This window comes from Rissa tridactyla, chromosome 4 (genome assembly GCF_028500815.1).
Source record: "Rissa tridactyla isolate bRisTri1 chromosome 4, bRisTri1.patW.cur.20221130, whole genome shotgun sequence".
Lineage (NCBI taxonomy): Eukaryota > Metazoa > Chordata > Aves > Charadriiformes > Laridae > Rissa > Rissa tridactyla.
This window is the reverse complement of record NC_071469.1, coordinates 44,574,331-44,602,135: the sequence shown is the minus strand read 5'-3', so window position 1 is coordinate 44,602,135 and position 27,805 is coordinate 44,574,331. Positions and strand designations below refer to the sequence as shown.

General features: G+C 41.8%; 1 protein-coding gene across 2 annotated transcripts in view; it reads right to left on the bottom strand.

The window, feature by feature from the left end:
* Nucleotides 1–5,622: 5,622 nt before the first annotated feature.
* Nucleotides 5,623–27,805, bottom strand: part of SPTBN5 (spectrin beta, non-erythrocytic 5) — a 98,651-nt gene continuing 76,468 nt past the window's right edge. For both annotated transcript variants that reach the window (XM_054197910.1, XM_054197911.1), the window contains 20 exons: nucleotides 27,398–27,544; nucleotides 25,662–25,799; nucleotides 24,711–24,967; nucleotides 24,355–24,541; nucleotides 21,677–21,889; nucleotides 21,121–21,317; nucleotides 20,347–20,551; nucleotides 19,405–19,599; nucleotides 18,091–18,246; nucleotides 17,340–17,557; nucleotides 15,633–15,822; nucleotides 14,464–14,640; nucleotides 12,454–12,558; nucleotides 10,812–11,432; nucleotides 9,749–9,820; nucleotides 8,113–8,199; nucleotides 7,653–7,744; nucleotides 7,405–7,490; nucleotides 6,754–6,889; nucleotides 5,623–6,003 (listed from right to left, as the gene is read on the bottom strand). In XM_054197910.1, coding sequence (XP_054053885.1) covers nucleotides 5,829–6,003; nucleotides 6,754–6,889; nucleotides 7,405–7,490; nucleotides 7,653–7,744; nucleotides 8,113–8,199; nucleotides 9,749–9,820; nucleotides 10,812–11,432; nucleotides 12,454–12,558; nucleotides 14,464–14,640; nucleotides 15,633–15,822; nucleotides 17,340–17,557; nucleotides 18,091–18,246; nucleotides 19,405–19,599; nucleotides 20,347–20,551; nucleotides 21,121–21,317; nucleotides 21,677–21,889; nucleotides 24,355–24,541; nucleotides 24,711–24,967; nucleotides 25,662–25,799; nucleotides 27,398–27,544 — 3,654 coding nt within the window. In that variant the 3' untranslated portion in view covers nucleotides 5,623–5,828. The remainder of the gene's footprint in view (nucleotides 6,004–6,753; nucleotides 6,890–7,404; nucleotides 7,491–7,652; nucleotides 7,745–8,112; nucleotides 8,200–9,748; nucleotides 9,821–10,811; nucleotides 11,433–12,453; nucleotides 12,559–14,463; nucleotides 14,641–15,632; nucleotides 15,823–17,339; nucleotides 17,558–18,090; nucleotides 18,247–19,404; nucleotides 19,600–20,346; nucleotides 20,552–21,120; nucleotides 21,318–21,676; nucleotides 21,890–24,354; nucleotides 24,542–24,710; nucleotides 24,968–25,661; nucleotides 25,800–27,397; nucleotides 27,545–27,805) is intronic.

Sequence of the window (27,805 nt, the reverse complement as noted above, 5' to 3'; positions counted from 1 at the left end):
GGCACACACGCTTGCTTGGCATCTCCATGGGTTTCTTTATTTCACTTGTTCAGAGTCCTTGGAAGAGCAAAATCTGCATCTCCTGGCTTGCACCCTCCCGGAACAACAGTTACCATGAATTTTCTTTCTGCGGGAACCCAGAGCTGGAGCAGTCACATGTGTCTAGCCTGGATTTCCCTACTGGAAATGTGTAATAGACATTTAACCCATTGCACTTCTACAATGCCCCATATGTAAGGATGCAAGTGTTTTCCTAAAGCCTTAGAACAATTTACTGCTCGGTACCAGAGGAGAGAGAGGAAGTAGGCAAGATTCCCCCCCTCCCAGAAACAGCCCACAGCTTCCTATGATAGTCCTGCTGTGGAAGAGTTTAGGTATCATCCCGTGTAACCAGGTCTCTTAATGCTAATGCCAAGATACTCTGTTTAGGCAGCATGATAACTTGGGCCAGGATTTTAGCTTTCTGCTTCAAGCATCGACAACCAATTAATGGATATGAGTAGCATAAAATTGTAACTGTGTGTAATGATAGTCTGCCAATCAGTGTATTGTGCAGTGTGACCGGTCCAGGCAGAACCTGAAGAGAACCATGGGCATGTGGAAGCAGCAGTTTTAATAATGGCAATGACACTGTTAACAGAAAATGTAATCCACATTCATGGGATATAAAGCAGTTCCTGGTGGCAGAAGAGTTATTTGCAGGAGGGAGAGGGAGAGAATGAAGTATCTGATCACAGAGCACAATCAGTTTAAGACTGGAAAGCCAAACTCATCCCAGCGCCTGAGATAAAACTATGTGACATTGCTTCAGTTTGTTCCTAGCCGATCCCTGGCAGCCAGCACTGTTGGAAGATATATGGCCAGATTAAGTTTGTTAATGTTAGCTTTGAGCACACCATCCCCTCCTTGCCGATGCGTCTCAAGGGAGGTCCTGCTGCTGCTGCTGTACAGCCTGTATCTCCTCTCAGCCTCTTTGGGGTTTCTGCTGGGAAGGCCTCTCCGGGATAAACAATGTCAAAATGTCTCACACACACCCCAGCTTAAAAGCCACACTTTCAGCAGTCACCGCTGGCAATTATGAGAGTCTTCTTGAGCAACAGCAGCTTGTGTCTTGCAGGAAGCAATGGCTCGAGCCACCTAAGTTGCCTCCTCAGTGCACTGCGCAGTGCCGAGATGGAGGTGTGCAGGTACGGACACGGGACTTGAAATGCAGGAGTACAGGGATGAGGAAACAAGAGCTGTACGCCGGCGGATGAGCCCCAGTTTGGGATCACGCGGCTTCTCCTGTGTGAGGCTTCTGCTTTGGGAAGCCAGGCTTGGAAAAAGCACGAGGACTGGGCAATGCAGCTGGTGAGATCTGCAGGCTGCTACAGCTCTCCTGTTAGGGAAAATCACTGAGAGACCCACACCACAGTGTAAAATGCTTTAAGGCATTTTAAATATATTTATTAATTACTAGTGAGCCCCAGCTTACCTGTGGGTGTGGATGCCTGGAAACCCAAACCCCACTCATCCTTCAGTAACATTTGCAATAATGCAATAAATGCTTACATGTAATAATAACAGGCTTCCAGCTCATGATCTACTTTTTTCACGCCCTTCCCCTCCCATCCCTCTGGCAAAGGGCAAAAGAGATGTTTGCCTCTTTAGTTGCCCATTACAGTGGTAGGTGCAACCCCTCTGAAGCTACCTTTGAAAACTGGCTATTTATAGCTTAGCAAAAATAATTTTGCAAATGTTACTTTTCCTTAGTAAAGTCGTGCTTTCGATCCACCAAAATTACAGCCCACCCAGATCTGAGGATAATTTCCATTACTTTTTTTTTTTTATTGTTGAAAATGACTTACAGCAGAATAGCATAAAGTGTGCTGATACATTGGCAGGTGTGGAAAGACAAGCTCACACTCACTCATTTAATTCCATGGCATTTTGCATTTCTAATGTGTGAATCACTTTTGAAAGGTTGAATGTCTTCCCGGTAAGAATCTGGCAAATCTTGAAAAGTTCATTTTTATTAGGAAATAACTGCTCTCTTATTTGCTTTCTTCCCGGGAGTGACGCTCAGGTGGCTGCCAAGGGATTTTATTTTTTTTTTTTTGTCGGATGCTAGAGTGAGGTTGCTGCTTACGTTCAATAGCTGTGACTTTGCAAAGTGCCATTCAGAGCACGACAAAATAAATCTGTTATGCTGGAGCTGCCCTAACTGCACAGCCGACTCAATGGGTCATTTACGTCAGCACCTCAAGGCAAAAGCAGAGCATGAAAACATCATAAGACGAGACAAAGCATTAAGCGCAATTATCTTTCATCTGCGGAGACTGGGGATCAGGTTGCAGTTATTCTTAGTCTGATCTCATCTAAGACCACAGTAATGCAATTTGGCGTGGCTGACGATCCCTGCGAGTGAGGTACGGACCTGACAGCATCTAATTCCACTCATTTGTCAATACTAAGCTCAAACAATTTAAAGGCTGATGCCTTTCACACGCCTGCAGCTCTGGCCACCTGGGCTGTTACAGTTCAATTTCTGAAAATGGTGACAACGCTTTTCTGCAAATTGCTTCCGTTGTGATTAGATGATCATTCCGCTCTCGGTATATACTTTTGACTTGCCATCTAGTTTCCAACGCAACAAAATGTTGGGAAAGGAATGAGACCATTTTATCCAGAAAAATCTCTGCAGGCCATGGTCTTATTTCACAGTAAAAAACTTTTTAAAGAAAGACATTTTTAAATTTAATTTGTTTCTCCACCATTGTGTAAGGCTTTATAACTTCTTTAACTGGGGTCAGTGACCTCGTCTTTACGCTCCGGTCCTCAGTCTTAGCCACTGAAAAGGAGCGAGTAATACATCATCGCTGCTGGGATCGTGAGTTTGGAAGACGAGTGTCTCCTCACACAAGTGCACACATGTGCAGGCTTGCGTGTGTGGGGGTGCACGACCGTCCATCAAGAAGGTTTTGTCTAGTCCCCTGTAGGAAAAGATTCAGTTCAACACACCTGGCCACCTAATCCAGCAATTTCATAGCATTATTGCACAAGTTTTCACTCTAAATTTGTTTCAATTCTCTGCTGTGTCTCCCACCAGGGAGACAAATGGAGGAGAAAACCTAGTGATGGAAGATATGGAAAAGGCTGAAGTATTCCATACTTTTTTTTTTCTTTTTTCCTCTTCTCTCTTTTTTCAGTACTCGCAGGTAAAGCCTGGTCCCAGGCCTCTGTGCGTGGCAGCACTGATAGGGAAGGAGCTGGGAGATCAAACATTTGGGAAGCAACAGATCAGGGGCCACTTAGAGAAGCTAGATGTTCGGGAAAGTGTTTCACTAGCAGGCTGTGTGACTATGGGACTGCTGCTCTACTAGCTATGAAGCATTATGGTGGCAGGAGGAGGTCTCTCATGATGGGTCACAGTCTAATGTGAAGGCAAGAAGGGATCTGGTAAACTACATACGAGGCCAATCAGCCTCACTGCAGCCACTGGTGAGACCATGAAGCAAGTCCTCCTGGACTTCATTCCAAGCACATGAAGGAATAGGCGATAATCAGATGAAGGTCAAGGTGGCAATCAGGAACATTCAACACAGATTTACTAAGAGGACAGCAGGCTCGGACCATGTGATTTCACTTCATGGTGAAATTACCAGGTATGTGGTCATGTGGAGGAAAGTAGGTGTAATATACTTCAGGTTTAGTAAGAGCTTTTGTCCCTTGTCTCTAAGAGCATTCTCATTGAGAAGTTGTTGAAGTCTTGCTGGATAAACAGACTGTTAGATGGCTTGAAAACTGTCTGAGCTGTCTTCTGCAATGGCAACAATTGATGGCTAGACTTCTGGACATTGGCAGGTGACAAATGGAGTATTCTGGGGTAAATACTAATATTGTTCTACCACTTCATCAGTAAGCTGTACAGCAAGGTAGAGCACATCCTCAGTGCATTTGCGGACAATAGTAAAAAACCAGGGAGTGGCTGACATGACAAATGGTAGATCTTCAATCCAGAAGGACTTCGAGAAAACTTGAGGATTGGACCAACAGAAATCTCATGAAGTTGACCAAGGAAAAGTATGAAACTCAGCACCAGGTGCAGAATATGCCCCTTTGTCAGCACAGACTGAGCAGCAACTGCCTGAGTAGCAGCTCTGCTGAAAACATCTGTCAGTCACAGTGGCGGCCATGGTCAGTATGGGTAAGGGCTGCCAATAAAGCAAACCGCGTAACGGGCTATGTCAGGAGCTGAACCCCCTTTAGTCAGGAGTGATGAGGGCATACATGTAATATGGTGACCAGTTTGGGGATGCCCAGTTCAAGGGAGAAGCAGAGAAACTGAAGTGGGTGTGATGGAGGGCTACCAAGATGATGAGGGGTTTGAGGGCACACAGCCTATGAGGGCAGGCTGGTAGAGTTGCACTTGCTTAATTTGGCAAAAAAGAAGGCAGCATGACAGCACCTTCATCTGCTGAAGTGCAGGTACAAAGCTGATGGGTCTATGCTCTTCTTGGTAATGCTGTACGACATAGCAGAGGACAACAGGCACAAGTCCTGGCTTGGAAGGTTCATATAAAACTTTAGGAAAAAAAATCACTCAGAGTAGAGCAGCACTAAACAGGTCACCCAGAGAGACTGAGGAATTGCCATCCTTGGAGGGTTTTTAAGGCTTGTCTAGACAAAACCATACCTGATCTGATCAAGTGCTGATGATTATTTGGCTTTGAATAAGATGCCAAATTACAGACCTCCAGAGGTCCCATCCCACTGACACTTCTGTGTTTAGCCCAAGGAGTGGTATCTCTTCAAGATAAGCGTTACACTACTTGCTGAAAAGAACAGACTCATACTGATATGGTGGCCCATCTTCGTGGCACTGCAGCTGCTGCATCATGCTGGGGCTTTGCTGTGTGCACTGTGGAGATAAAATTTGGTAATTTGTGTGCACTTAACATCTTGTTCAGCTATAGAAATTTAAGAGGAGTGAAAAAGGCCAATAGTGTAATAAGAACAAGATGAGACTTCATACAGATAATAAACTATTAGACATGCTTTTTTCCTTTACCCACATTCTCCCAAAAGACTACCTTATATAATTCCTACTCAACCCAGCTTCCCAACAGACTGGTCAATCAACCTCGTTTTCGGTCTTTCTGAGAGCAGTGGTCTGGGGAACAGTCTTCCTCCTTGCTATCCTGCTTTTCCTCTCATTTTACACTGAAAGACTGATTGCTGATGCATTATTTTACTTTCAGATTCCCTTAAAAATTAGTAACTCTGGGGGACTTTTTTTCCTGGTAACCTCATCCAGAAAGAATTGGAAAATAGTTAGGAAACTGTTGGTTAATATGTTGTAAAAATGAAAGATCGTGGAGACTACAGAACGCTGCAGGAATTATATAACAAATGTTCCCTTTGAGACTTCTGCTCCTGTGGTGCACAGACCGCCCAACCCTCTTAAATCTTATCCGTTGATATTTGCAAAGCTACTTGCAAGGTGGCTGCTGTTCACTCACAGCTTGCACCTCGAGCTCTGCTCAGTGCTCCCCATTTCTGTCTCACAGAGTCACTGTCTGGCCTAAAGGTCCCTCTGCCCTTCCCTCTTCCATTAGGTCACTTGGAGTAGATATCGCTCAGGTGATATTATGAATGACAGAGTCATCGTATACACAAAAGTATACCAGATGCAGTCCTGTTTAAGTATATTTAATGGTTTTACTAGATTTAACACATAATTAAAATAAGTTCCAAGGGTAGTGATTAACTTAAAACATATCAATACGTTTCCAGAGGGCTGGATTAAGATGTAATGGTGAAGGATCTGGTATTCATTGAGGCAAATGTCATTTTTCTCTTCCTGCTTCTAGTAGAGATGGAAGCAGCTTTGTTTGATTACCAGTTTGTTCTAGGCTCAGGGTGGTGATGGAGGCTCGCGTCACTGTAGTCCCATCATCCTTAAAATCTCTGGAAAATTCTGCAGACTCTCTCTCTGGTTTGATTTTGAAGGAAGGTGTTCTCCTATCAACAACATGCATCATCAGAAAATCAGGTACAATCATAGGGGAGTTTAAGTCACTGTGTATATGTAAGAACTTGTTAGGCATCCCTCAGGCAGAGGGACTAGGATTTCACATCACAGTCTGTTAGATTTTTCAGACTCCAAACGCAACAGAAATTGATGTACACTACAGGCCAAATTTCCTCATTTGTCTGTGTTTTACATGCCTGTGTTTGGATTCTAAAAACAGCCTTTGAGGAAAGTATTCAAACAGTGCGACTTTAGACAACTGGTTTGGCTCCTTAAATTAGGAGGCTGGGTTTCTCTTAGATGCTGCTGGAGTGAATATTCAGAGGAAAATCCAAGGCATCTATTGTAGACTCCTGCTCTGATTCCCTCATCTGTTGGAACAAGCCTCTCTCTGTTGAGCATACAGGTAACCCAGTCTTCAGATCAGATACTTTATTTCAAGAACTTTGGTGCCTACAATAGGTGATACAAGAATTCCTCTGGGTGTCCCAACTGGTCATCAACCACAGTCATGATATGGCTGACTATAGTCAGGCCCATTTTTAAAAACTGTCTGTAGCACATCATAAATGGCACAAATTAATTGAGGCAGGGTTATACTCAAGAATAATGTATTTTACTGGATTAGTGGCAGAGAAGAGGGACTTATTGATGTCAGGGCAATCTCCCTTTGTAGGTGTCTGCTACCTAAGCACAAACAGCAGTGACATCAGTTCAGCCTTGAAGCGCAGAGCCCCTACCTTGGGAGTGAGCTTTTGCTGGTTAGTCTTTCAGCAGAGTCTCTGTCTGGAAAATCCCATGGTCTTGTCTGGGAAGTCTCTGTGTTTGGGGTGAAAGGCTGCAGCAGCATTGTGGAATGTGATCTGCTACTCTGTCCTGCAGAGTCAAAGAACGCAAATAAAAACCTTCTGAAGTAGTGTTAGAGGCAGAGTTTGCCAGTTCTGGGTCCGTAACAACTTTCTCTGAACATCATTGTTATAATTGTGCTATGGCTTCCTTTCCAGTAAGCCTAGTGAGGTGTCCAGAAAGAGATCTAGAAGCTAGATCTAGAAGCTAGATCTTTTTCTACATCAACAGAAAAGCTGTTGATCAAGATTCAAAGCAACCCCTTAATAAAAGGATGAATACAGTCCTTGGGCAAGGCCCCTCCTCCCTGGGAATAACCTGATGCTGGCTGCAGTACAACTGAAAGGCTTCTTTGCAAATCACCCTGGGCATTCTCCTGCCAGGTCATTACATCGCAAGGTGGCAGGTGACTTGTGTACTGCTGTCTAACAGAGACAAAAAGGACGGCTCAAAATCCCCCATACTAAGGCCACTTTCTCATTCTGTTCCCTTTCTCTCACCACCACTTGCTAAAAACACAGTTCATTCTTGAAGCGAGAACGTACCTATATTGTTCTGTAGTGATTGCAGCCAGTCCTCCATCAGTGTCTGAGAAGGTGCTGCAAAGTAATACTCTGCCCCATCTCTCAGCCTGTAAATAAAGATAGGAGAAGGTGAATTCTAGTCAGCTTTTTCTTATACCTGCTGCCCTTAAGACACTTTGGTTATGCCTCCTAACAACATACAGTCTTAAGTGACTGTAACAGTACAGGTAGCTGTGTAGGCTTTTATTAGTGCACTTCTTAAGACTTACCGCAACATGAAGGCATTCTTTTTCCTGATGTAATTTACCAGCCTCTCACATTTGGCACCAGCAAGGCTGAGGGACAGGAGCGTGGATACGTTCTGAAGGGGGATGAAATTATAACAAAATGTCTTGTGTGTCTTTTCTGCTAGGATTCAGTTCCATACCAACCTGCGGGCTGACTACACACCCACACTATCTTTCTCTGCTTTATAACTAGAATCACTGAATAGGAAGAACCACAGAGGAACAATGGGCTATTGCATTATGTCTTGAAGGCAATTCTCAAATAAGATACTTCTTTTAAGGAATATGCTTGAAAATTTCTGAAAGCTTATTATTCTGTCTTACAGTTGGTATCAGTTGAAGAGTTGTTGAATTTTCACTCAGTTGACATTTGAAAGAGAACTGATTACCCCAGTCCCAAAGCAAAGCAAACGTAACTAGAAGGATTCAAAAACCAAATTACCTTAGATGCTTCTTTTTCATCATTATAGAAATCAAGCTTTAATCCATCAAGTTTTACGTAGAAGGATTTCCAAGACCTTGAGCCTGGCTACATGGATAGAAATGGTAATAAAATCCAATTATTAGCTATATATTTTATTGGAGTAGTGAAATCTTTCATGTGCAACTTCCATAGGAAGCCAGGAGCTCCCCAGATTATGATCACAGAAGCTCTTTTAGTCATGATTATCTCCTAGAAAAACAGAACCTGCTGTAGTTTCTGGTGTGGGTGATTCAGGACAGGTCTCTCTGAGTCATGACTGAAAAAATGGTAAAATATGATATGATATGATATGATATGATATGATATGATATGATATGATATGATGCAAGCAAACACTACAGCATGTTGTGGTCAGCATCATCTTTGAGAGAAGGTGGGTAATCGAACTCATGTCTAGTGACTCCTAAAAGCTTCGCTTTTTTCTGGCCCTTGCCTTCTGGTCACAGTCTTGTTTTTTTAAGTGTGTGGTTTCAATCTAATGTGGCTGCTGAATTCTTCTTCATATCCTAAACTAACCCCAGTGGAATGGTACTGAATACTGGGCAAAAGCAGCTGCCATTTCTTACCCCAACTACGTACCAGTGAAAGGTTAGCCTAGCGCCATGAGACCCTTCTGGATGAAGGAACCCATTACTTGTGTATATTCTTATTTTGTTATGTCAGTGAATCAAGTTGACAATTGGGTCATTCAGAGAAAAGGAAGGAAAAAGTCCTGGGGAAGGTAAGTCATAGTTTTTCTTGTTTGGTAAGACGGAAGTTGAGTATCACAGCAGACTAAATTCAGTGTATCCAGAAGAGAGGAAAACCTAAATTTTTCTTCCAGAAGATGGAGTCCATACCAGATTCAATTTTTTAGAGGTCTTTCAAGTTAAAAGTTTCAGAAGAAATATTCTATGGGACAAACAATCCAAGATAACTTGTTTACATGCAATACCTCTGCAAACACTCTGGTGCCTACAGATTTGTGGTGAATACTAGAAAATTTCCTGCCTGTTATGATCACTAGCCTACTGGCCTGAAGTGAGATTCTTTCCCAGGATGAGAATTCAGATTTCAGTTTCATTCAGCCCTGGATTAAACAAACCACTTCTTCAAAGATAAATGGAAACTTTAATTCTCTTCTAGCACAGTTAGAAATTATAAGCATTGGAGGCATGGGAGTGAGGGCTTCCTCTGCCAAAACCCCATCATATGCTGATACAAGCTTGTATTTTTAAATTTTTTTAAAAATATTCATTTTTTTTTTCCCTCAGTTCAATTGATATATTGAAACTTGTATTTATAATTAGGGGAACATACTTAACATGTTCATACAGCCTAGGCTCTGGTTCATAAATCCATTAAATGTAGACAGACCCTGTTCTGCACGATTCCCACGACAGGTAAAAATTCCCTTGTCTCTTTCTCTTAAGGACTTGATCAGGTACTGCTAAAGTCAGTGGACACAGCTGCATGTGTTTTAGTAGTAAATTAATTAAACCCACAGTCCTGAGCTCCTCTTCAGCAAGAGTTTATGCTGAAGGAGTCAGACCAGATCTGGACTAAAACTCGAAGGAAAGATGAATTAACCTAGAATAACAGCATTTGTTTCTACCTGTTGTCTTCTTGGAAGGAGCTGGTCTCTCTTTTCTAGGAATCCCTCCATATGCTGGAGACTTGCAGAAACCTGAGACACAAAAGAACATTGCTGTTTAACTTTAAAAGGTGCCTTAAATGTACATTATAATATCTGTAGGACTTTCTAGAAAAGTTCCACACAGAGAAACTGATCTCTACTGCTTCTAGCCCTCACATACACAGCACTGCTAGAAATTCTCTCTAGGTTGCGGTTACATCTCTGATACACTACCTAAATGAAGATAATTCACGTCCTTCTAGAACAATTTGCTCATGGAATTTCCTCTATCGTGGTGTATTAATTAATTAATATTATTTTTATATTATTAAATACAATTTACAACTTAAATTGCTGAAGTTATTCACACCACCCCTGCAATAATACTGAGTTACACTTATGTATAGTGTTGTACTGGCACACTTGGATGTGTGACAAAAACATTCCTCCTAAAGTGCAAGAAGGAAAGGGAACAATTTTTACCTGTCCATGAGTTTACAGTGCACTTCCTGCCAGGGTGAGCAAACAGGAATTGCTGGTCCTAGTCTTGCACCAGGGCAGCTCTTTGGCAAGGATGCCGCTAAGTCCTGCCTCTCTCTGACTTCTAACCTCAGCGGACACTAAGCACCACCACCTCACATAGAGGGTATGGGTAAATCAGCAGTCTTGCCTCCTAGTGAGACAGCATCTTCTGGTTCTTGTTAAGTGCTCTGCTGAGTATTCAGCACCATGAATAACCTCCAGTTGGGGAAAGAAAAACAGAAAACAATACAGTTGTTAAAACCTAGGCAATAAAGCTGACCAAATTAAAAATGCTTTTAAGCTATACCTAGCTGCTTAAGTCAACAATCTTTTTGGAAAGTGTATCAACTGCAAAGGCATATGAAATGCCTCTGGCTGTTCAGATCCATGAGTGTATCCACTGAAATGCCTACTGTATAGTGCTCCGTGACTTTCATACAAAACTTCCTATGTTTCCTTATTTTAACTAGCACAGGACAGCAGTTTTGTGAGGAGAGAGCCGGAAATCCCCGGGACTTACGGAAGATGTATTCTCTAATCTCTGCGAAGAGAAGTCAGACAGCATTAAGTTTGGTGATTTATCTAGTGACCTTTGGCCAGGCTCGGGTGGAGTTGCCATTACTTTTGTCTGCAGATTGGAGAAAGAGGAGCCTCCAGCACTTTTTTCCTGAGGTGATAAGAGGCCTGTGGCATACGATTCTGACAAACTGCTGCTGTGTTGCTGGCTTATGGGAATAGGAGATAAAGGCGAGCTTAAAGAACTGTGACTTTCCAAAGATGTAGCTCGTGGATCCACTGTCTTTGGTGTAGGTGGAGTGATAATCTCACTGAGCGTCCTCTCAGCTTCCATTTCTGTTTTGTTGCTGCTCAGCACTTCTGGGACTCCCCCAGCAGTGAATCGTTGGAACGTTGATGGAGACTTTTCGATGGGGGAGAAAATAGTTTCAAGTGGGGCCCTCCAGGACAGGCTGGGTAAGGGCACAGATGGCAGTGGTGTTGTGCTCTTTATCTCTGGCACTTTTGGTGGTGTATTCCTTTTGTCAGACATTTTTCTTTTCAGAGAGGGAACCCGAACAACTTTGCTTTTATCCTTCTGCTCACTCTCTTCTGTGTCCACTTGTTTCAGAAGATTCATCTCCCTCTGTAGGACACAAGTGTTACTTTTTTAAAATTACCTTCATAGCACTCACGGGTACTTACCTAAGATTTTTTTTTTATTTTATTTTAAGCAGGAATACTTTTTCAAATACATTCTTTCCTGGCATTGAATTTTAAGGCCTGTACCTGCATTAGCATTCTTAGAGTTAGAACTGAACTTAATTCCTATGTTCTGGGCACTATTTTGCTGCCCAAACCATGAATACTGATGGCAGTTAATCTCAAATACAGTGAATCCTGCCCTTGCTAAATTCTCTAATGGCTGAGTCTTTAATAGGCTCTAGAGAAACTATGCTTCTTTTCTTTTCTGTGGCACTGCTTCTTTTAGTTTTCTGTGGGAACAGTGAGTATCTAGAGGTGTTCTGCTGGAAAATTTTAGAGTGGAGGACCTTTATCCTTTCGTTTAGCCAATTCACAAACCACTGAACAAAAGGCAGACTCAGCTAAGCTAATTTTTAGCCTAATGCCAAACACAAAAGCTCTGTTTCGCTGGTTATTTCAAGAAAGTAATTTAAAAACCCATTGACGCAGACGTGGGAGGCTGACTGAATATTTTTGGTACCTAATACAATTCATTATAGAACTCTGATGCCAGAAGGAAAAAGGCCTCTCTCTGCCTTGGTGTCCTTTATTTTCAGGCCTTTGCTATCCTCCAGCACTGTCAGGTGGCTGCAGCTCCCTACCGAAATTCTGAATGAATCAAAATCTCTCCATCCATGTAGCGAGGGATCACCCTGTTTCTCACACAGCCTTTTGCAACGACACACACTCTTTTTGCTCCTGGCAGAAGAAAACTTCCCTTCTAGAGCTTTTGCAAGCTAGCAAGACTCTTCTGATCCACATATGGGTCTCATTCTTAGCTGCTCTATCTGCAGTGTCTCAGCTTTGGTCAGTCATTTACTCCATCTCAGCACAAGCGTTAATTCTTATATAGAGTGACTGAGCCCCAAACATTAAAGAACCCACATTATCTTGTTTCATAGACAGCTCATTGACCTTCTCACCTTAGTTTTCCTGCTGAGCTGAGCAAATTTCTCCTCCTGAGCTGCGAGCATCTTCTCAAAATCATGGTGTTTCTTCAGTAATTTCTCTACTTCAGACACTGAATCCTGAATGGAAATATTATCAGATACAGAAGTCCAAAATCAAGTCCATCAGAAGAGATTATGCCTAAAATTTTCAGATTTACCCATTCTATTTAGCCAAATGATGATTCTGAAATTTTTGTAATTGAATGAGAGCTGGCTGAGTGACAGAACTCAGAGGGTTGTGATCAGCGGCACAGAGTCCAGTTGGAGGCCTGTAACCAGTGGTGTCCCTCAGGGGTCAATACTTGGTCCAATTTTGTTCAATATATTCATTAATGACCTAGATGAGGGGACAGAGTGTATCCTCAGCAAGTTTGCTGATGATACCAAGCTGGGAGGGGTGGCCGACACTCCAGAGGGCCGTGCTGCCATCCAGCGTGACCTGGACAGGCTGGAGAGCTGGGCAGAGAAGAACCAAATGAGGTTCAACAAAAGCAAGTGTAGGGTCCTGCACCTGGGAAGGAAGAATGCCAAACACCAGTATATGTTAGGGGTGGACATGCTGGGAAGCAGCTCTGAGGAGAAGGACCTGGGGGTCCTGGTAGACAGCAAATTATCCATGAGCCAGCAGTGTGCCCTTGTCGCCAAGAAGGCCAATGGCATCCTGGGCTGCATAGGGAAGACTGTGGCCAGTAGGTCGAGGGAGGTCATTCTCCCCCTCTACTCTGCACTGGTGAGGCCACAACTGGAGTACTGTGTCCAGTTTTGGGCTCCCCAGTTCAAGAGGGACAGGGAACTACTGGAGCGAGTCCAGCGAAGGGCAACCAAGATGATTATGGGACTGGAGCACCTCCCTTATGAGGAAAGGCTGAAAGAGCTGGGACTCTTTAGCCTGGAGAAGAGAAGGTTGAGGGGGGACCTGATTAATGTTTACAAGTACCTAAAGGGTGGATTTAAGGAGGACGGAGCCAGGCTCTTTTTAATGGCTCCCAGTGACAGGACAAGGGGCAATGGGCACAAGCTAGAACATAGGAAGTTCCGTTCAAATACACGGAAAAACTTCTTTACAGTGAGGGTGCCAGAGCACTGGAACAGGCTGCCCAGGGAGGTTGTGGAGTCCCCTTCTCTGGAGATTTTCAAGACCCGCCTGGATGCAGCCCTGAGGGATGTGCTTTAGGCAATCCTGCTCTAGCAGGGGAGTTGGACTAGATGATCTCTAGAGGTCCCTTCCAACTCTGAAGATTCCGTGATTCTGTAATGTCTAAACCCCTTAAAAGAAAATGTTTGTAGCTTGCAGTCTGTCTGCTGTACATGAAAAAAAGAGCTCAAATAACAACCTTCCTTTTTTCTGCAAAGCCATGTAGTACCATGACTTCCAACTATAACTGTTTACATACATATTAAGTACTTGGATTCCAGCTTGTGCTAGACACAGAGTTTATTCCTGCCCTACAACATAGGTATCTTAAACATCTCTCTTGCTCTCTGCTTAGTTTTCAATACCCAAGTTTATGACATTGTTTTCCCATCTTATAAACCATCAGAAGACAGCCAATAATAAGAAAAAAACCCAAAAACTATGGATCTGGTGTTTAAATAGGAATTTAAACCTAGCTGTCAAGTCTTCTGTGCAAAACATTCTACTGCCCAACACAAGGTGAGGAAAAAACCTTTCAAAACAGGCTTTCAGCTTGACAATGAAGGTTGAACCCTCTGCAGGTTTTTTTTATGTGAAAAAATGGTCTGGAATTCTTCCCAGTCTTCTACCACCCCCTGGTAGCCACCATCTCCTGGAACCCATCACCATGTAAAATACAGCAACTGTCCTGGCCTCACTTCTGTAAGAGGACAGAGCTCCTGCCCTTTGTTATCTCAAGGGTGCATTACTGTTTAGATTGTGATTAACTTCAGGCCCAAGGTGACACATGCTCCAAGCACTCTGTATATGCTGAGAGACATTTCAATAGCGTTGCAGTGTTTACTCACCCCATAGCTAGGATCTGAAAGAAAGCTCTCCTTGGCAGCCAGCCATGCTTCTGCTTGTTCTAGCTCTCTGCGGAGCAACTGAATCTCCCAGTTTTCTTCATATAACTCTTTCCTCATGTCCCAGCTCTCCTTTACCTTCTTCATCAGGTCTGTCAGCTCTAACAGTTTTTCTTCAATCTAGAAAAAACAACATTTGCAATGCCAGGAGGTGAAAAATCCAATCAGGCTTTCATGTGACAGCCAAGTAGCGTTTGGTCTGTCCTCATGAACCAGAAGATGACCTCTAGATAACTTCTTGGTGTTAACATAGTTTAGAAAGGATGTCTGGGTCCTCATTTTTCTTATTTGAATTCATTTAGCCTGCATGTTGTATAGCTATATATTATAATTGTATGCATATTCCACATACTATAAGACCAATATTCTGCTATATGCTTTGCTGCAATGAAACTTTATACCCAGGCAATTTGCAGTATAGAGCTAGTGAGAACAAGAAGATTCAACAAATACATCCATTTATGGCAAGGCAACAATGGAGAGCCTTAAACTGTAGAAAGTTCTCTAATTCTTTCTACAACAGAAGTATTGTAATCTTGCATAAATTCTGAAGATGTTGTTGATGGTGTGATCTCTGGATCTATTGACAGTATCAAGACAAGCTTGGGACCACTGCAAAGGTCAGAGTCTAAAGGTACCATAGATAACAGGATCACAGAAATTTTAACATTCTTGCCCCTTTGAGTCTATAACATTTCTGAAAATTACATACCTTTTTGTCTACTCAGGGACGTCACTCCATCCTATAGTTGATTGCATTGTGATGTATTTTATCCTAGGTCTTGTGTAGTTAAATGCTAAAATCTCATTTATGTGGCACATCTTTTCTGTGAAATAGCAATACCTCCCTACCCCCCCACATAGTCATCATCAACCCAGAGACTATTCTTTTATGGTCAGCTTCAAAATCAGTTGTTAGAGGAGTAAGAACTCTAAAAGGTGGGGTTTTTTTTTCCTACATGTGACATGAAGTCTGCAGCTTTTAATGGTAGAGAACCTGATTCTCCTGTTTAGTTCTTCTGTTTTGAAAGAGAGACAAAGCTGCAACTCCCGCCTATTTAATGTCCTATTTGTTCACTCCTGTTTGGAAAATATTTAACTCATCAACACACCTCCACAGACATGAAATGTCCATTCTTCATCAGGTCACCTCCTGCCCGCTGCATTTCTTCATATTTTAGCCACTGTTTCTCTATCTCACGCTTGTATTCCTCATGACGCTTGATAAGCAGTTCAGCTCCCAGGACATCATTTGCCAGTTCCTCAGATATCACTAGTGCATGCATCTCATTGGCCCAGGCCCTACAGAATAGAGTCAAAAGGGTGAAAAACAGAAGGAATCTGAGTCTGTTGGATACTCAGGAATGCACACATCCTATGGCGGCAGAGACATGCATACAGACTTTCACTTGCTCACGAAAGACAGGAATATACCAAAACACTGGTTAAGGTTCACTCATACATCTGTGGACTTTTATAACCTGATATAATATTCCCAGTGCTGTTTCAATATGTAGCCTGTTAGAAAGGCAGCTGCAGCATCTGTACACACTGAAGCATTGCACATTCAAATCCTCAGAAAGAACTGTAACTGCAAATGCCCAGGCTGTATACATTCACAGTACTTTTATACGTGGTACCGGGACACAGAGACTTTCAGATGTCCATCTAATCTTATCAACATGCATGAACGTACTTCATACGCATACAGAGCACTCACGCAAAGAAGGTACTGTTTAAGGAAAATTTTCTACTCCAAGAGCCTCAACTGGCATACACAAATGCATCTTGATTTACCTGAGCTCAGGATCTATCCCTTAGCGTAGTAAATGTCCAATAGTCAGTGGTAACCACTTCACTGTCTTTGTGTTTCTACTCCTGTCATGGATTAACTCTTCCATTAACTACACTGAACTAAAAATGTCCATATTTCTTCTGTGAGAAATCCTGTTTAAAAAACACTATTTCCATCAAAAGTGTATCAATTTTGATAAAAATAACATTAAAATTATAAAATATAATATTTTAATGTTGGTCTGCCACTTTGAGTATAGCATATTTCCATTATTTATTTCAATTTTTACATTAGACCTCTGCTTGTGGATACTTTGGCGTGATTGATTTAAACAAAATGAGATGCTTAGCTCAACATATCTTTTTTTAAAAAGTAGACTTTGTAGATGCTTTAAACATTCATCATTTTGTTCTAATTCAGTTTAAAAAAGGAAAAAAAAATCATGGAATTTTCCAGCAATTGAATTCTTGCAAAACACTGACCCCTAATAAGAATGGACAGAAGAGTGTGTGCATATGGCCAATCGTATTAAATACATGTGTGTGAAACACTTTCAGCACTTGAGCAAGTGCTAACCTATTCTAGAAGGTTATCTTTAATGTAGTTGTTTTGACTCTGAGAAAAATGGGCGCTGGTGTCTGTATAGGTGTATAAATTACTTGACTATCTAGCAGAGACTCACCTATCTTCCTACAGAACCAACAGTATTTTCAATTGGAATTGTAAGACTGCCAAATCTATCCAGAGTGACTGAATTCTCCAAGACTGTCTAGGAAATAGTCTAAAAATGTGGGTTTGTCATGCACACTGTGCTGAAGTGGAGTGGCACGGTCACCTCTGATGTGTGGTAAATTCTGTGAAGTGCTGTTGAGAAGATGCCATGTATTTATTCAAAGAGATTTGCAAGCAAGCTGCAGAGCATCTGGGACAGGAGTCAAATAACTGACAGGTGTAATTTAGAAAATCCTATATGGGAAAGACATGAAATAAGGCCCACTGCCAAACTCAAGGGGCCAATACATACATCAGCTCCCTGCAGTCATTGAAGTAGAGCTGGACTTGTTCTGCCTGGCTCAGTCTTGCCTTCCTCTCCAGAAACTTCTTGTCCAGGTTTCCCCAGCACTCATCCACATCTGTGAGTCTCTCCATAATGTTTTCCTTGACTTGAGGGTATGTGCGGCTGAGGTGCCAAGCCTCTCCCCGAATCCGTTCCAGCTCTTTCATGATGGCTCCTAGATCTCTCTGGAACAGAGACAGAATGGATTGTAAGAGCATCTTACATCTATCTTACATCTATCAAAAGCAGATTTTAAAGATGGTGCATATCTTTTCTAGCCACTGGCTGCACAGAGGCTGGAAATATGACTCTGTCAAGACTTTCCTCTCAGTTTCCTCCCAAAGCCTTTTAACATTCATCATCAAACACCAAAGAAGAGTCTTTAGATGTGACACACTGATTATTTTGATAAGTGTGGAGTTGAAGTCTCTTGTAGCTCAGATGATACCTTTGTAATTATAATAACAATTTGGAACAGATTTTAGAAGAGAAGCTCATCCTTAGAAGTAAAAGCGTTAATAATATAATATCACAATGTTAAAAACAGGAGGAAAAGCCTCTCTTCTGAGAAGCACAATGAATATTTCAGGGTGCAATAAATTTATCCTTTGTTGTCCTGCAAAAAAGGCACTTGAGAGGATTTCAAATCAAGCATCAGTCTCCTCTTTTTTTTGCCATTAATGCTTTTCTGACACTGTTTCATGGCAGATCCCCTTACCTCTACTCCCTCAAGCTGGCTGAGAAGTGTCTGTACACCTGGAAGATCATATCCATAATCATCTATATCCACCACTGCCTCTTTCTCCTGCATCCAACCCTTTATTTCATCGACGTCATGATCATATTGGTGAACTTGTTGGGCTGCTCTTAGATTCTGGAATGAAGAAACAACTTAACGGTAATACTATATAACATATCTGCAGCACAAAAAAGGTCAACCTTAGTACGTCCTAATGCAGTACAGACTGAACAAGAGTGGGAATGAAACACCTTCCCAATTAAGTCACCTGAAAGTGAGGTGTTCAAGCCAACCCAGTTTCCTCAAGTTCTCTATGTCAATGGAAAGAATCAGATGTCTCCAAAGAGCAATTTATCTCTACATAAGACAAATGATCAAGCTGGAGAGCATGAATTGCCCTCTCCAGGTAGCTCTCTCAACCAAAGTAAGTGTCTTAAAAAACTTGCATGGAATAGAGGCCTACACTGCAAACAATGAAAATAAGAGGAGTTAAGTGAAAATTAGGTTTTCTGAAATGAGAGGATTAAAAAATGTTCTTATAATATTTTACATTCAAACTACATAGTAACAATTATCATGTATTTAGTGCTGCTAACACTATAGACAATAGAGGGTCTATTGTCTAATAGACAATAGAGATTGCCTATTTCATAAGCAAAATGTGTGTGTAACGCTAGTGAAAAAGAGTTGAGGACATCTTATATTTTATGTTCTCCTTAAAGCAAACAGAATTGTTGAGTTCTATGTGTCCTCTCTGCTTTTCAAACACATCTGTGACCTCAGTTTCATGAGAGGGGGTGTGATGATTTAACAGCTAAATGCTGGCAAAAGGTAGGGTGGTTGTCTCTGTGTCCTCTATCACCTTCTCTCCCATATGCCTTCTTTGATTTCAAGTAATTAACTCAGCAAAAAAAATCTGAAGAGTTTTCAGCTTGTTTAATAAGCTGAAGTCATTCAATAAAGAGTCCAGTGAGTGCCAGAGCCAGCCTCCTGTTAGTGGTGGTAAACCATTAGACTCGCTTAGTTTTTCAAGAAACCAAGGATAACAGTGAATTAAGGAAAACAGAATTACTCTAGGCTGACAAATATCTTTCAAGTATAAGCCTTGCCAGGAACAGTAGGGTAAGCAGTAGCTATAAAGGGAAACGGACCAAGAAAGAATAGAACAGAATATACCCATTGCTCTTATAAACATGGTGTTTCAACATGAGCAATGCACTGGTTTAGGAAAAGAAGAAGGAACATGGGAAACTGCAGGGAATTCAATGCCCCAGTTTTTCATGTATTTCCTACCTCTGTCCTTGTCTGGATAGCATGGCATAGTTTCTCCCACGTCTCATTGATTTGCTTTGTTCTCTTCTGGATAATGTCCATCTTGCTGTGGCCCTCCTTCTCTAGTTTAGATGCTAACTCATTTAAGGAGACAACTTTGGAATGTCCCAGAGGTTTCACCTCATTTACAAAATCTTTAAACTTTTTCTCCAGCACCTGCAGGATAAATGGTGACACAGACTTAGATACAAGAATTTCTGCCTACCTCTATGAGAGAGGCAGAAGGAATCACTTTCTCTGTACTATATAACACAAAAGCTATGTATTGCAGTCTACAAGTGCAAATCACTTGATAAACCCAGATGGTATGGAGTCAGAAGACGGTATCTATTGTCTTGATCATTTAGCATCTTATGTCACAGAGAAAAATCACCCACATCCTGACAAACAGAGACTGCCCAGATCAAGAGCTAAGAAACGTAACCCGTTAGGCTTAACATAACATAATGCAGCGATTGTTGAGGAGCAGACCCTGTGAATGATACCTCTCTGTACTGTGTGCCCTGAGGAGAAATTTATCCTTGAAATCATCAGCCAGAAGTGTGAACACCACATCTCAGTGTTTTCCACTGAAATTGTTACAAGACCATGGCCCTGGTCGTGTCCAATTTTTTAGGCTGTGTCGAATTTATAATCAGGGCCAGGAGTGAAGTGCGCTGACCTCACCTTATCCCCAAAAAAGCTAACTTTCTGAGGCATCTACTTTTTCTGTTGGAAGATGCTATCTCAGAGAGCCCTGTATAAGCAGACAGAAACCAGTCTGAGTTCTTGCTGCAGAGAAAACTGCTTCACTTAGTTTTTGTCACTGTAACATGCTTTACTGTCAGCAGCCACGCAAAATCTGCAGCAAATATATTCCTGCTTTGCCACACAATACATACAATATCTTTCTTTTTCTTTTACCTCAACATCATCTAAGTCCTGCCCATAGTCATCGGACTCTGCTACAGACTGTTTACTGGAAAGCCATGCATCCACCAGCTGGAATTCTCTTTCAAACTGATAGAGCTGGAATTGTTCTTGCAGGCATTTTCTCTGGGTCTCAGCCTTCTGTAGGAGAGACTGATAGTCTGCTAGGATCCCCTGGAGCTTTGAAAGTATGGCCGGACTGCAAAGAACAAGAATCAGAAGGTATGTCTTTGTTTTACTGTTCTTTTTGAACATTTTCTTTCTGACAGGTTGAATTTACAACACCTTCAAAATACAGAAGAAACCAGATAACATCATTGAGTGAGTTACACCAAGCCATTAAAACCAGCTAGTTCAGGAAATTAAAGTATCTCATATGAATGGCTGTTCTTTTCAGTTCCTCCTCCACAGATATAAAAGCAAACTGACAACGAAAAACAGTGAACCGTCATGAATGTCCATTTCCTTTCCAAAGCACAGTGTTTTTTGAAAGTTTATGGTAAATGAGAACTAGGTAAATGAGTTCCTGGGAATAGACAACGGACAAAGAATTGGCCTGTTGTTAAAAAACAACAGTCATGAAAACATTAAAAAAAGCTTTTTGGGGGCTGAGTGTGTGTGATGGTGGTGAAGGATGGATTGATGTCCCCTGAAGTCATATTTCTGAATAAGCCATCAAGCAGCCACTGAGGGTTGAACTTTTCTGTATTTGCCTTCTCTGGGCATTTCTGTTATATGTGGAACAGAAGCCTGTTTTCACTTTCTTACCTCTCTGGGCTGCCTTTGTTTATTAAGCTGGCACCTGTCTCCTGTGCTTTCTCAATCCGGGGTCTGAAACCATCCATGTCCAGCTTGGTAGCTTCAAGCTTACGCAGTAAAGCTTGTGTGGATTCTTCGTTTTTCCCATAATCAGAGGTCTCCAGAATGAAGCTCCTCTCTGCCAGCCATGCCTCCACCTCCAGTAGCTGTAAAAAATACAGGGATGAGCCTGAACACAGCTGTGATTTAGGTCAAGACAAAGAAAGCTGGATGCCCAAAGAGACACATCAGTGAAAACAGAGACCAGCTTAGGTGCCTTCCTGTAATGCAATCTTGCAGACACTATTCAAACAAAATATGTACCCAGAAGCCAGTAATTAAGGTTACATATTTATCCCTCACTTCAGTTACTTGGAAAAGTAACTGTTATTTCTCCACTGTATTTATGCTTACCAGATATGAAAAATCTGCTCCTATCTCAGCACTTACATCCATCCAACAATACAGGTACTGGTTTTTTTAAGCAAAGAAAGACCAAAATAAATCTCTCATGAACCATCTTTACCTCATTCAGGAACAGATGGGCCTCATATGACTGCATCAGCCGCTGTCTCCTCTCTTGAGCCTCTGCCTTCAAGGTTTCTACAGAAGTCTCAAGCTCCTTCAGATGCTCCATAATCTTTCGAGAGGCTGAGTGGCCTCCCCTTACCAGTTTCTGCCCTGTACTGAGCACTGCTTTGGTCAAAGCATCCCGACTGCTTATCTCATTCTCCAAATTCTGGAAAGAGTAAAGAGTAAAATGACAGACCAAAAAAAAACGTTATGGAGATTTTTATACCAGATAATGCAGTCATGCAATTCCATTATAAATCTCTTTTCTATACACAAAGATGGGTCAGAGGTGCAAAGACTGAGTGAACGCTCGAAGTGGAGTGGAGGAGTTTTTTGGGGGATGAAGGAGTGATTACAGAAATCAAATATAGACATGAAGTTTGGACCTTGGTGTGTGTCCACCTCAGGGTGTGGAGGGAAGAGGTTCTAACCAGAAACTTCTTATCTGTAGATTCCACTGAGATAAACCCACTTCCACCCCATTACACAGTGTTTCTTGAATTAAAATATGTCTAGGGAAGAACAATCAATTCACCTGCTTATCAGTATTTACCACTTGCCAACACCTTTGTAGAAGATGCAGCTTTGCATAACAGCCATTGCAAACACTGTGAGTATACATACTACCAGGCAACCAAGAGGACAAGGAGAGAAGAAAACTACTTGAACCAGTTCTCAAAGACTTTACTTGAAATTAACTTTTGAAGACTAGTAGATTTTAAAACCATGTGCATACCTCCATATGCCCCCTAATATGATATTTGCCTGGGTGGCTAAGGACCATGCCATCAATTTGTCTGTGGGTGGATGCGCATTCCACAGCTAACTACACCTGAGCACCTTGAGCACAAACAAACCCCACCATTTTACAATTGTTGTGTTTATTTTCATAGCTGTGAAACAAGCAGTTTCAGAGTTAGACTGCAGTGCAGTGTTAATGTAGGAGAGAGGCCTTCTCTGAGGAGAGGAGCTGCTTTTTCAACTTAAATATCAGGCTTGGCTGGGAAAGAGCTCTGATTCTAATCTTGCCTTTAACTTCCCCCTATTAATTTCAAGATAGCCACTATGTTGTTGAAAAGTGACACCATATTTGACCCCAGCAGAATGGAATCCAGTGGCAAAGATTACAAAACATCTTGTACTGTGTATTAATAATAAGCTAGCAGCGTGAAGAACAACTTTGCAGTTGAACATTTAGGAACATATATTCACAGTACTTCGTTTATAACAACAGGAATTTAAAAAAAAGGAGGGGGGGAGGGGAGGAGTGGGGGGAAACTGTTCCAAACAGAGCAGCTGTGTGTATGCATATTATATTTGTGTGTAAATGCAGTTTTGCAAGACAGTATTTTTTTTTTTTTTAGGTTGATACATTTCACACACAATCTTTTTTGTGGTAATGGACCAAGGACTGAATTTTGGAAATCTGGCTCATTAAGACAAACAATGGAGGGTGGAACTGATAGTATATTCAATTATTGACTGTTATGTTACATCTGACATTTGTTTGCCTGTAAGTCAACATTTAAAAAAAAATGGCGTAGTGACTCTAGCTACTAAAAGATTGAGAATTCAAAGCTTATATTTTAATTCTGCTTCCAGGACAATAAGAAGCAAAACGGCATTAAAAAAACCGGCATTCATTAAATTGTGAGTACATCTAGGATAAATCAACTTTTTAAGAGACTTCATCCCTGTCCTAGTATGTCACCTGTAGCAGTCTTGATGTTTTACCCTGGGGGCATTTCAGATATTTTGTAAGTTCAGACTTTTATTTGTAGACATGAAGACTGCACCAAATGCTTGAGCTTACTCTCTCTATTTATATGTATATATATATAATACATACTGCCACTTTATAAGATGTTCTGTCTTTCCCAGCCCTATTGGAGATTGCACAGACTTTCCCCAGAGGCACTTGACTTTGCACTTAAATGTTATTTGCTAGAATTAAATACCAATAGCTGCTGGAAACTTTTAGCAGGATTTTATTTTTTTTCCTTCCACCTCATGTTTGCAAAGAGACAGTGCTCCTTATTAATAAATGATTAGGAAGACAGCTGCTGTTTTATTGGTACTTGAGATGACAGTGGTCCAGGCACTGCTTTCTCTGATGGCCCATCTGAACCTTGTGAAATAATTCAGCAGCTATCTTGAAAGCTGCCAGTGGAACGAAGGTCAGCTAAGGCTTATCATGATATCCTGTTAACTCCCTCCCTCCAGAGTAGAAAGAGTTTTGGGGAAAGATGTTTTCCTGGGAGCTCATCCTGAAACATCTGAGAATCATTGTGCTTCAATGTACTTACTGAGTTTCAAACCATATTTGTTAGGACATCTGCTGCCCAAAGAAGCTATGATAGGATGCACAACAGACCCAATGTGTCCACAGAAAAGCATATGGTGTGGTACCTACACCACTGCAATGACAAGCATTATTGAATCCCACATGTTGCCAAGTCATGGACATATATTTCAAAAAATGTCATTATTATCAGACATGGATTAGAGTAATCCCTAGCATCTTGAATCCTGTTAGCCAAAACACAGCAGATGAAGTTTGCCAGAGGCAAATTGAATTCTGCGATCTCTCTTTGATTCTAAAGACTGATAATTGTTGTCACATGACATTACCTGGTGCTTTTCTTGTAGACTCTGAACAGTTGCTAGGGATTGGCCATAATCTCTGGAGGAAGCCATGGGGAGCTTCTCATGAACCCAGGCCAACTCCTCATCAACATCTCGGAAGAATTGGTACTGAAGTCTGCTTGCCTCCAGACTCCCACGTCTCTCCTGCAGAGGATCACGAAGACTTTTGTATCTGTAGGTTTTAAAGAAAACCCAACGAGGACTGCAGATTAATAAGGACTGAATGCAAAATGTTCTTTTCAGAACGATGTAGAGAAGGAAAGAAAAAAACATTTGCAGGGAAGAAAAAAGCTGATAAAAATAAGAAAATGATGGCAGAAGAAGGCCAGGCACTCACACACCTCTGCACCAGTTGATCCACACTTTCTTCTAGTTCATCAGCAAGGAAATGCTTCTCCTTCTGGAACTGCTGAGCTGTGACCACAAGCTCTTGTAGCCGGTCCCTATGGCCAGCAATATCTTCCTCCAGTTCCTCTTGTTTCTTCAGATGACTGTTCAAAACCACCAGATCGTTGTAACTATATGGTGCTTTCAACTCATTTTCCACATCTTCCAACCATTTCTCCATATCCTCTACACTTCGCTGAAAATGAAGGCCCTGAGGACAAGCACGAAGAAAAGGTCATTTAAACCTTTAGGTCAGAAAATATGATATAAAAATCTTGGCCACTTTCAGTAAGAATTACACACAGACACAGAGAAACTTTCTGGTGCTTGGTGAACTTTTCCCAGATATGATGGTGGTCCAAATGAAGAAGACAATTCAGTCAGAGTGAATGCAAGAACAGATGCGGAGAACAACAAGAGCTGATCTTAATTGTGTTTCACAAATACAAATAATGGACGCAGTACCTTAAAAGAAAGCCATTTAAAGGGAGAGCTCTATTTTATACCCACAGAGTGTCTGATAGCCCATGCAAAACTCAGTCATCAGAAGTCATATGCCTGGAGCTAGAATAATGTGGGCTTTTTTCTCAATGTGTTGGAGAAAAGATGCCATGGGGACAGATGCAGAGAGCTGACATATATGAGTGAACACATTTTCCCTCAGTATGCCCCTCTAGAATCCTGATCTAAACTAGCAGCAGAAAGCAGAAGGGAACAGAGCCTACAAATCCCTTTCCCTCCATAGGAATCTCTGCTCCACACTTAGTAGTTTCTTTGCTTTAATTGTCTTTAAGAATCATGTCTGATTGTATCAAGTGACACAGTCATAGATGAGATGTGTAGCAAGGCAGCCAAGCTATCTCTGGAAATGACACCAAACCCAAGTACTGGCACCCCTGTATTACCTTGTAAGTATCTTGCAGCTTGGCCCATTTATCCTGGCAACTTGCTAGCAGTTCCTCCCATAGCTCTTCCATTTCCTGTAGTCTGGACTGAATGGCTTCAGGGGCATAGTGCTTCTCACGGAGCATCTTCTCCCCTTCCTATAGCAGAGAGAACAGTCAAAGTTTTCTTAGTTTGCTGAATGAATATATCACTTTTACCTCCATAAACAGTCTACTGGCACTGTTATGCAAAGGGCCAGCTGCAGCCATCATCTTGTAACATAAGAGATAGAAGCTGCAGAGACGAACTAAAAACAGATAAAAGCAAAATGCTTATTGAAACTAGGGCAGATGCTGATTTTCCTGTTTTTCTGGCCTCTGAAATTATTTGAAATGCTAGAAGGCAATGTTAGAAGACAAAGGGTAAAGAGAATCTTCATTACATAACACCTGCATCGCCTAAAAGCTGGCAGTGAGCCTAGTTTGCAAGCACTCAGTTTTTTCTGTGATGTTCTGCATTCTATGATCACTGAAATTGCCCAGCCACCTGTCCTTTTCTATTCTGTTCCTTACATGTTGAGAAGTATCTCATACAAGTGAATGACTGTGTGATATAATAAAACCTCTTTAAACCATGTACTGTTCTCCCACTGTATTATGTAATAAAAGTTTATCTGCATTTCTAATCTCTGAGCTGCAGATGCTTAACTGGTTGGCAGAGGAAGAGGTAGAGGGGGCACAGCAAGACCTTCATCAGGTAGAAGAGTCTGTAAGTCCCCCTTAAGCTGTGACCAAGTTTGCTTTAGAAAGCTAAACTGAGCTAGTTCTACGTTTTGCAATGGGGAAGAGGAGGCACAGCAAGAGAAAGATGCCATACCAGGACAGCAGATGTTAATTTTCTTCTAAAGAGCAGCTTCTAAGGCTATTCCAAACAAAAAAGACAGGGCATCAACAAATAATGAGACAGAGATTGTGCAAACAACTCTTTAAAACTAGATTAGTTTAGAGAGAATTGTAACTCCACCCTTTAACCCTCCTGTTGTGTCTGTGCACAGGAGGGGGTTAAAAAAAAAGAAAAAAGTTTATGTTGGGGTTCTGCAATACTGGATGTGGGTGAGTCTGAGGAGGGAATCTATCTTTAATGCTTAGTTATCATTTATTGCAAAATACAGCTAGTAAACACTGTGCTGAAAATAAGGTTAATAAACACGTAACAGTCTGTCCTTCCAAACTCATCATCTGATCACAGCTTCTGCCAAGTATCTGACAAAGCTTGTCAGACTTCCCTCGTATCTCTCCTACCAGCATGTCTCTGCAAAGGCAACTCTTGAAAACTTTTCTTGATCCTTTTTGTTGGATACATCTTATCTGGCTTGTTGAAGTTGTGCATCCAATCAGCTAGGTTCCCTGCTGCAAAGAAATAGGTGCACCTCTAAAGTGGCATTCACCCCAGAGAGATGTCCCTAAAGTCAGTGGACTAAATTTTTTGTTGAAAACACCAACCCCTTTCCATTGCATGCACAGTGAATATACATAGCAAGGTCACGCTGGACAATGAGATAGAAGTTGAAAGAAAGCAATGGACACAAGTTCTTGATGGACTAAAAGAATAAGCTTCCCAGTCCCCTCAGGGAAGTGTGAATGATGTCAGTGAGGGGAGAGTGATTCCCCCTGGCTTTTTTGAGATCACTGTAACAGACTATCTGCAGTCTTTCATGCCAGTTGCCCAGCCTTGCCATCAACCCCGATTCTCTCACAGATTTGATGGAGTCCAGGCGATTTCTGTTGGCCATGATCTCTGCTTGGAAAGTCTGGTGCTTCTGCAGTTTGGTCTGCAGATTGCTTGGATCCTTCCAGCTATCATCCTGGGCAATGCTGTTCTTCTCATTGATCCAGGCAGCCACCTTTGGGGAGGAAAGAAGAGAAGTAGACATAACCTTCAGTGTTTCTTCAGCTCCAACCTACCACGCCCTCCTTTCATATGTATAAGACATGGGACTAGTGAGTGGGGACACAAATGAGTAGTCCTCCTGAGGTTCTGCTTCCCTAAGCTCCTCATGTCTTTCATAATGAAGTCACCCCTATATCCCTGTTTACCAGCAGTTACCTGGAAAGGGGGCTGTCTCCATGATATAGTCCCCATGCAGGGAGAAAGTGAGTGGGTG